Below are 9,354 nucleotides of genomic sequence, written 5' to 3' on the forward strand. Positions count from 1 at the left end.
TGCCACTCCGCGTGGGAGATGCCTGCCAAGAATGCGGTGCTGTGCAGGGGGAGGTTTGGGCGGCTGTGGCCAGCCTGGCTGGGGTGATGGCCACGGAGCAGGAGCAGCTCCTGCTGGCCCCAGCAGCTGGCACTCCCTTTCCCAGGGCTGGCATCCCCGTGGCCAGGAGAGGTTCCCAGGACAGGGGCACTTGTGAGCAGCAGATCTGATCTCGTCAATCTGGAGTCACTGCCATGGCTCCCAACAGCCCGGCGGTGACACCTCGGGTGACTCAGGGTCCCGGTGTGACTCAGGGCCACTCTCCGCCCTTGGGGGGGTGTCCTGCTTCCACCTGAGCCGCTCCATCCCCGGGATGAGATCCACGCTGAGCCTTCCCCTGGGCCAGCCCCAGCCGCCCACGCAGGATGCTCCTGATTCACCTGCCACGCTCCTGGCAGCCGCGGCCACTCGCCCGATCCCCTCCCGGGCCGTGGCACCATGGACGTGCTGCTGCTCCACGGGCTGCTGCTCCTGCCCCTGGCAGCGCTGCTGCTCTACAGGTGCAGCCCCCCCTTCCAGTACCTCCTCAAGGTGGCCTTTTTCAACTGCTGGATCGTGGCCATGGCCACCCTGTTGTCCCCCTTCGCCGCCTTCCGGGGCCGCTCCGTGGAGAACATGAAGTGAGTGTGGGCTGGGGATGGGGGAGCTGGCTGGGGCTTGGCTCAGCTGGAGGAAATCGCGTGGTTTGTGGCCACGGGCTCTGTCCTGCCCTGGATGTGTGACCCACAGCTGGGTCACAGCTGGTGGCACCGCCCCGGGGCCACGGCGAGGGCTGTGGTCACGTCCTGTGGCAGCGAAGGTGCACCCTGTGGTGTGAGAGGTGCTGGCGGTGCCCAGGGAGGGTCAGGCCACGATGGAGTTGGGATTTGTGGTCCCTGAGGGGTGAGATGACATAAAAGGGATCGTTCCTGGCCATGCCAATGTTGGGGTCATCACTGGGGTGGGTGACAGGGGAGTTTGGAGGTGCCATCAGGGCAGGGGGCAAACACACGCCCAGTGCTGTGAGCCTGGCACTGGTTTTCCCATGGGAGACCCGGGAACAGCACTTTGGCAGAGGGATTGAGAGTGGAGAGGCCCCAGCACGTTATTCCATGGCTGCCCCTGGATCCCTGGCAGTGCCCAGGCCAGGCTGGACGGGGCTGGGAGCAGCCTGGGACAGTGGGAGGTGTCCCTGCCTGGGCAGGGGTGGCACTGGGTGGGCTTTAAAGCCCCTCCCAACCCAAACTATTCCATGGTTTTATGATTTTGAGATGCCTTGGTGCCATCAGCTGTCCCGATCCCACCCATGTCCCGATCCCACCCATGTCCCCGTCACACCCATGGCCCCATCACACCCATGTCCCTGTCACAGCCATGTCCCCATCACAGCCATGTCCTGATCACAGCCATGTCCCGACTCGTGCTTGCTCCCGGGGGCGGAAGCAGGGAGATAACATCACTGAGATGAAATCGCTGTGCAACACCGGAGGAAGGTCTGGGTGCTCTCAGGGTGTCGCAATCCCGTTGCTGGATTCCTGGCGGGATGAGCCAGGAGGATGGGTGAGGGATGCAATTATGGCACAGGGAAAATATCCCAGCTCGGGGAATTTAGTGAGGGTTTGTGCGGATGGATCCCGGTGGATCCCGGCCCTCGGCGGGAGCGTGGTCAGAGGTTCGGTGTTATCAGTCAGAGGTTCGGTGCTATCAGAGGAGGTTCGGTGTTATCAGCAGAGGTTCGGTGTTATCAGCAGAGGTTCGGTGCCATCAGCAGAGGTTCGGTGTTATCAGTCAGAGGTTCGGTGTTATCAGTCAGAGGTTCGGTGTTATCAGCAGAGGTTCGGTGTTATCAGTCAGAGGTTCGGTGTTATCAGAGGAGGTTCGGTGTTATCAGCAGAGGTTCGGTGTTATCAGAGGAGGTTCGGTGTTATCAGTCAGAGGTTCGGTGCCATCAGCGGAGGTTCGGTGTTATCAGTCAGAGGTTCGGTGTTATCAGCAGAGGTTCGGTGTTATCAGTCAGAGGTTCGGTGCTATCAGAGGAGGTTCGGTGTTATCAGCAGAGGTTCGGTGTTATCAGCAGAGGTTCGGTGTTATCAGCGGAGGTTCGGTGCTATCAGAGGAGGTTCGGTGCTATCAGAGGAGGTGCGGTGTTATCAGCAGAGGTTCGGTGTTATCAGCAGAGGTTCGGTGCTATCAGAGGAGGTTCGGTGCTATCAGAGGAGGTTCGGTGCCATCAGCAGAGGTTCGGTGCTATCAGAGGAGGTTCGGTGCTATCAGCGGAGGTTCGGTGCTATCAGAGGAGGTTCGGTGTTATCAGCAGAGGTTCGGTGTTATCAGAGGAGGTTCGGTGTTATCAGTCGGAGGTTCGGTGCTATCAGAGGAGGTTCGGTGCCATCAGCAGAGGTTCGGTGCTATCAGTTGGAGGTTCGGTGCCATCAGCCGAGGTTCGGTGCTATCAGAGGAGGTTCGGTGCCATCAGCAGAGGTTCGGTGCTATCAGTCGGAGGTTCGGTGCCATCAGCAGAGGTTCGGTGCTATCAGAGGAGGTTCGGTGCCATCAGCAGAGGTTCGGTGTTATCAGTCGGAGGTTCGGTGCTATCAGCGGAGGTTCGGTGCTATCAGCGGAGGTTCGGCGCAGCCTCTCCCGGGCCGTTCCCGCAGGAATGCTGCGCGCTCCCAGCACCCAGGGCAGCTCCAACGCTTCCGGCTCAGTGGAAATCCCCGAGGGAGGCAGAGGTGACTCCCCTGCCTTATCAGCGCTGCCTTATCTTGTCCCACCGACACCTCGGTGCCCAGCGCAGCACGCCCAGCTCCCTCTCCTCCTAATCCCAAAGCCTGCGGCTTGCAGCGCCTCCCTGTCATTAGTCCTGGCTTTGGGGCACCGCTTCTCCTCGGATCCCCAGGGATCCCCGAGCCCGCGGCTCCCGAGGGATGGGCGATACCACGGACCCGGCGCCTCCTTCTCCCTTCTCACCCCGCCTGGCGCTGAGCCCTTCCCTGTCCCCTGCCCTGTCCCCAGATGTGGGGACCCTGGCACAGACCCTCTGTGGGTGCCCCATTCCAACCCCGGCGCGTCCCGGGATTTTATCTCCGGAATCCCTGGTGCTCCCTGCTCCCTCCGTTCCTCTCATTATTCCCACACTGAGCGAGCGTCACCTGTCGCTGCCATCCCGATATTCCCCTTCCTGTCCAGCCCTGCCGGGGTGTGACACCCCTTTTCCGCCCACATCCAGCTCTTCCCGGCACTTCCCGCAGGTCCCCTGGAGCGGTTTGTGATTCCCCCAAGGAATGTAGCCGGGCTGGTTTTCCCTTCCCCGCTCCTTCCCTTCTCCCCGCAGCACCAAGCTCTGCAGGGGCAGTCCCTGGAGCCACCCGCATCCCTGGGGATCTGCCTGTCCCTCTGTCACCCCTCCCCAGTGCTCAGCTCAGCTCCCGTGCGCTGGGATCCGCCTCTGGCTTTGAGACTCTGGGATCTGATTTCCGTCCCACACACGGATCCAGATGAGCACCTGGGGAGGCTCCTCTGGGCAGAGGCAGTTTGTCCTCGCAGGGATGTGAAGATCCCATCCCCACCCCCATCCCCGTCCCCACCCCCCATCCCCACCCCCATCCCCACCCCCATCCCCACCCCCATCCCCACCCCCATCCCCATCCCCATCCCCACCCCCACCCCCATCCCCATCCCCACCCCATCCCCATCCCCATCCCCATCCCCATCCCCACCCCATCCCCACCCCATCCCCACCCCCATCCCCACCCTCATCCCCATCCCCATCCCCATCCCCATCCCCATCCCCATCCCCACCCCCATCCCCACCCTCATCCCCACCCCCATCCCCACCCCCATCCCCATCCCCGTCCCCATCCCCGTCCCCATCCCCGTCCCCGTCCCCATCCCCATCCCCATCCCCATCCCCACCCCCATCCCCATCCCCACCCCCATTCCCATCCCCGTCCCCACCCCCATCCCCACCCTCATCCCCACCCCCGTCCCCATCCCCATCCCCATCCCCATCCCCATCCCCATCCCCATCCCCATCCCCACCCCCATTCCCACCCCCATCCCCACCCCCACCCCCATCCCATCCCCTCCCATCCCATCCCATCCCCTCCCATCCCATCCCATCCCCTCCCATCCCATCCCATCCCATCCCATCCCATCCCATCCCCATCCCCATCCCCATCCCCATCCCCATCCCATCCCACCCCTTTTCTTTTTGCTTTCCCATCATCCCTGGACATCAAAATCCTGTTTTTTCCCTCCCACCACTTCGTGCTGGTCACTCTCCGTCCCCAGCAGCTCCCTGTGCTCTGAGCCAGGAGCCGGGCTCGGCTCATGTGGGAGCAGCTGCCAATGTGTGAGAAATCCGAGCCTCCCTGAGCCCGAGCCCGGCTCCAGCCTGGCCCAGCCCGCTCCCCCAGGCCGCTGCAGATCTGCTCCCCACACGTGTCCCTCCGCCTTATCTCGTCCCTTATCTCTGGCAGGATCCTGCGCGCCGCGCTCCTGCCCCTCAAGCGCTTCTACGGCATCAGGATGCGGGTGAGCGGCTCCGAGCGGCTCCGGCTGCCCGGGCCCTTCGTGATCGTCTGCAACCACCAGGCTTCCCTCGACCTCATGGGTGCGTGCAGGGCAGGGCAGGGGCGGCCCCTCGGCACCTCGGGGGGCTCCAGGGGTGCGCCAGGATCGCTTTGGGGAGTCAGCACCGGCATATGAGCGGGGATGTGTGGTGGGAGTGGACCAGGAGAGCTTTTAGGACGGGGCTGTGCCACAGGGAGAGGACTGGGACAACGGGAGGGGATGCCACGGGTGGTTCTTGGCGTGGGGACAGCCTAAAGTCCTCTGAATCAAGACTAAAAACACCCAACCTGGTCCTATATTAGGGTGTGAGTGATTAATTAATCCGTGCACTGATGTCATTTGGCCTCTCCAGAGAGTTCCTCCCTGCAGTCATCACCTCTCGGGTCTGGCTGAGCTGCAAAACTTATTCCTGGTGCTCAGCTGGTTTGTCCAGCCTGGGGATTCAGCTTCCAAGCAGTCAATAATCTTCTGAGCTGATTTTTCTGCTTCAAAATGTATTCTTAGTATCCAGCTGGTTTGTCCAACCCGGGAAGTTTAATTCCAAGCACTAAATAATTTTCCAAGCTGATTTTTCTGTTGCAAAACTTATTCCTGATATCCAGCTGCTTTGACCAGCTGAGGACTTCCACCTCCCAGCAGTTTTCCAAGGTGATTTTTCTGCTGGCAGTCCCACGGGGTTGGGAAGATGTTGTTAATGGACGTCATCCGTCCCCAGGAATGGTGGAGATCATTCCTGAGCGCTGTGTGCCCATCGCCAAGCGGGAGCTGCTCTACCTGGGCACCGTGGGCTGGGCCTGTTGGCTCAGTGGCATCATCTTCATCGACCGCCACCGCAGGGACACGGCCATCGAGGTCATCTCCCACACTGCCAGCACCATGCAGCGGGAGAACGTGAGGAAAACTGGGCTTGGGGCAGGGGAACGTGAGGAAAACTGGGCTTGGGGTGGGGAAACACCCGCGGGGTGAGGGGATGGGGGCAGGACGGAGCTGGCTGAGGCCCGGGGTCACCTCCGTCCCTGTCCCTGCAGCTCCGAGTGTGGGTTTTCCCGGAGGGCACCAGGAACCCGGGCAGATCCATGCTGCCGTTCAAGCGGGGCGCTTTCCACCTGGCCGTGCAGGCCCAGGTAAGAGCGTCCTTGTGCTCAGTCAAAGGTTGCTCTCGATGGCCTTGGAGGCCTTTTCCAAAATGATTCCTCCCCTTCGGCTCAGCCTGGATGGAGTGGGGTGGGGTGAACCCTGGGGCTGAGGGAGGGGGGTTTGGTGCCCAGGGATTGGGGGGGGGGGTTGGCCCTCGGGGTTGGGGGGGTTCGGTGCCCAGGGATGGGGGGGTTTGGTGCCCAGGGATGGGGGGAGATTGGCCCTCAGGGATGAGGGGGTTTGGCCCTCAGGGATGGGGGGGGGGGTTGGCCCTCAGGGATGGGGGGGTTTGGTGCCCAGGGATGGGGGGGTTTGGTGCCCAGGGATGGGGGGGTTTGGCCCTCAGGGATGGGGGGGTTTGGTGCCCAGGGATGGGGGGGGGTTTGGTGCCCAGGGATGGGGGGCGATTGGCCCTCAGGGATGAGGGGGTTTGGCCCTCAGGGATGGGGTTTTGGTGCCCAGGGTTGGACATGGTGCTGTGCAGGACCAGGGAGGGACAGGCAGGAGCTGGGGTCCCACCTGGGCAGGGCTCTGCTTGGGGGATGCCCCTGACCCCCCGTGTCCTGCAGGTCCCCATTGTCCCCATCGTGATCTCCCCGTACTGGGACTTCTTCAGCCCCAAGGAGAAGAGGTTCACCTCCGGTAAGGGCCGGGCAGGAGTTCCCGTGGCCGAGGGCAGGGCTGGAGGGGGGTCAGGCCCTGCGGGGTGTCTGTGGGACACTGAGGTGTGGGGAGGCAGCGGGGGGTGGAGATGCTCGGGGGAATACCCAGGTCCTGCCAGGACCCTCTAACAGCATCCCTGGCTTCTCCCTCCTCTCCCAGGGACCTGCACCATCCGAATCCTCCCCAGCGTGGACACGCGGGGCCTGAGCCCAAAGGATGTCCCCAAACTGACCGAGAGTGTCCGCCAGGCCATGGCTGAGGCCCTGGCCGAGATGTCCACGAGTGACCACAGGGACCAGGACAAGGAGCAGCCTCTGCTGGGGCCGGGGGCTGGCGGGGACAGGGGCAGCCCCCGGGGCCAGGGGGACACAGCCGGGAGCAGCAATTAGGCAGAGGGAGCGAGTCCCTCGGGGACAGCAGGGAGGTGTCCCTTGTCCCCTGAGGAGGTGTCCTGCAGCCCTGCCACCGCCCCGGCAGGACGGGGCTCTAAGGGAGCAGAGCAGGGCGGGGACGGGACCAGGCAGCACCCCCAGAACAGAGCAAGGTGCCCCCCAAACCCCTCGCTGTGACAGTGCGTCCCCTGGCTGTCCCTCTGCCAGACCTGGGGCCGGGGCTGTCCCCTGGGATGGCCCCTGCCTGCTCGCTGGGCGGGGCAGGGATGCTCCAGGCAGGGCTGGGGGTCCCAGCCCCATTTTCCACCCCTGATTGTTGGGTTCCCCCATGGATTCTCCTTCCAGAGGCTCCTACAGGCTGGAAATGCTGTTTGGGGCCAGCCAGCGCTGGGGAGGGGCCCGGAGTGTGTGGCCTGGGGGGGACACGAGGACCAGGGGGTGTTGCCGGGTGGGGAGAGTGTCCCCGGTGCTGAGCTGTGAGCCAGGGCTGGCAGATTAAAGAGTCTGGAGCTGGCACCGTGTCCTGGCTGTGCTGAGGGGGCTGAGGGGGGGATCCATCACCTCAGGGAGGCTTCATCCCTGCACAGGGAGCCACATGGAGCATCCCTGCACGGGGAGCATCCCTGCACACGGAGCGTCCCTGCACGGGGAGCATCCCTGCACACGGAGCGTCCCTGCACACGGAGCGTCCCTGCACACGGAGCGTCCCTGCACACGGAGCATCCCTGCACACGGAGCATCCCTGCACGGGGAGCATCCCTGCACACGGAGCATCCCTGCACGGGGAGCATCCCTGCACACGGAGCATCCCTGCACACGGAGCATCCCTGCACGGGGAGCATCCCTGCACACGGAGCATCCCTGCACACGGAGCATCCCTGCACACGGAGCGTCCCTGCACGGGGAGCATCCCTGCACACGGAGCATCCCTGCACACGGAGCATCCCTGCACACGGAGCGTCCCTGCACACGGAGCATCCCTGCACACGGAGCGTCCCTGCACGGGGAGCATCCCTGCACGGGGAGCATCCCTGCACGGGGAGCATCCCTGCACACGGAGCATCCCTGCACACGGAGCATCCCTGCACGGGGAGCGTCCCTGCACACGGAGCGTCCCTGCACGCGGAGCGTTCCTGCACACGGAGCGTCCCTGCACGGGGAGCGTCCCTGCACATGGAGCATCCCTGCACACGGAGCGTCCCTGCACGGGGAGCGTCCCTGCACACGGAGCGTCCCTGCACACGGAGCATCCCTGCACACGGAGCGTCCCTGCACACGGAGCGTCCCTGCACGGGGAGCGTCCCTGCACATGGAGCATCCCTGCACGGGGAGCATCCCTGCACACGGAGCGTCCCTGCACACGGAGCATCCCTGCACGCGGAGCGTCCCTGCACACGGAGCGTCCCTGCACACGCAGCATCCCTGCACGGGGAGCATCCCTGCACACGGAGCATCCCTGCACGGGGAGCATCCCTGCACACGGAGCGTCCCTGCACACGGAGCATCCCTGCACGGGGAGCGTCCCTGCACACGGAGCATCCCTGCACACGGAGCATTCCTGCACACGGAGCGTCCCTGCACACGGAGCGTCCCTGCACGGGGAGCATCCCTGCACGGGGAGCGTCCCTGCACGCGGAGCGTTCCTGCACACGGAGCGTCCCTGCACGGGGAGCATCCCTGCACACGGAGCATCCCTGCACACGGAGCATCCCTGCACGCGGAGCGTCCCTGCACACGGAGCGTCCCTGCACACGGAGCATCCCTGCACGGGGAGCGTCCCTGCACACGGAGCGTCCCTGCACACGGAGCGTCCCTGCACACGGAGCATCCCTGCACATGGAGCATCCCTGCACGGGGAGCATCCCTGCACACGGAGCATCCCTGCACGGGGAGCGTCCCTGCACACGGAGCGTCCCTGCACGGGGAGCGTCCCTGCACGGGGAGCGTCCCTGCACACGGAGCATTCCTGCACACGGAGCGTCCCTGCACACGGAGCGTCCCTGCACGGGGAGCATCCCTGCACGGGGAGCGTCCCTGCACGGGGAGCATCCCTGCACGGGGAGCGTCCCTGCACGGGGAGCGTCCCTGCACACGGAGCGTCCCTGCACACGGAGCGTCCCTGCACACGGAGCGTCCCTGCACGGGGAGCATCCCTGCACACGGAGCGTCCCTGCACGGGGAGCGTCCCTGCACGGGGAGCATCCCTGCACGGGGAGCGTCCCTGCACACGGAGCATCCCTGCACACGGAGCGTCCCTGCACGGGGAGCGTCTCTGCAGGCTCCTCCACAGCTCCTCCAGGGATGGTGTGAGGAGCACGTGGCAGGGTGAGGGTTGCACAGGTCTGGCTGTGCCCCCGAGGCAGAGCTCTCCCTGCCTCAGTACCTGCACAGGAACAGCGTCTGTTAAAGCCCCAAAATCCCAGCAATGCCTGGACTGTGCCCACCTGGACACAATCCCACCTCCATGGCCTCTCGACCACGACCCGTCTGCCAGCTGGATGGTTCCCCGCAGCCAGGCAGGGATTTGGGATCCCCTGGCTCCTTCCCAGCTGAGCAGCTCCTGTGCCAG

General features: G+C 64.5%; 1 protein-coding gene across 1 annotated transcript; it reads left to right on the forward strand.

Annotated features, from left to right (window-relative positions):
• AGPAT1 (1-acylglycerol-3-phosphate O-acyltransferase 1) lies at positions 1-7,453 on the forward strand. The gene is made up of 6 exons (XM_048314673.1): positions 1-659; positions 4,500-4,633; positions 5,309-5,484; positions 5,622-5,717; positions 6,300-6,372; positions 6,553-7,453. Exons 1-6 carry the CDS (start codon positions 478-480, stop codon positions 6,780-6,782), a joined length of 891 nt encoding a protein of 296 aa, XP_048170630.1. The 5' UTR covers positions 1-477; the 3' UTR covers positions 6,783-7,453.
• The last annotated feature ends 1,901 nt before the right edge of the window (positions 7,454-9,354 follow it).

Source organism: Corvus hawaiiensis, chromosome 1 (genome assembly GCF_020740725.1).
Source record: "Corvus hawaiiensis isolate bCorHaw1 chromosome 1, bCorHaw1.pri.cur, whole genome shotgun sequence".
In the NCBI taxonomy this organism is placed as follows: Eukaryota; Metazoa; Chordata; class Aves; order Passeriformes; family Corvidae; genus Corvus; species Corvus hawaiiensis.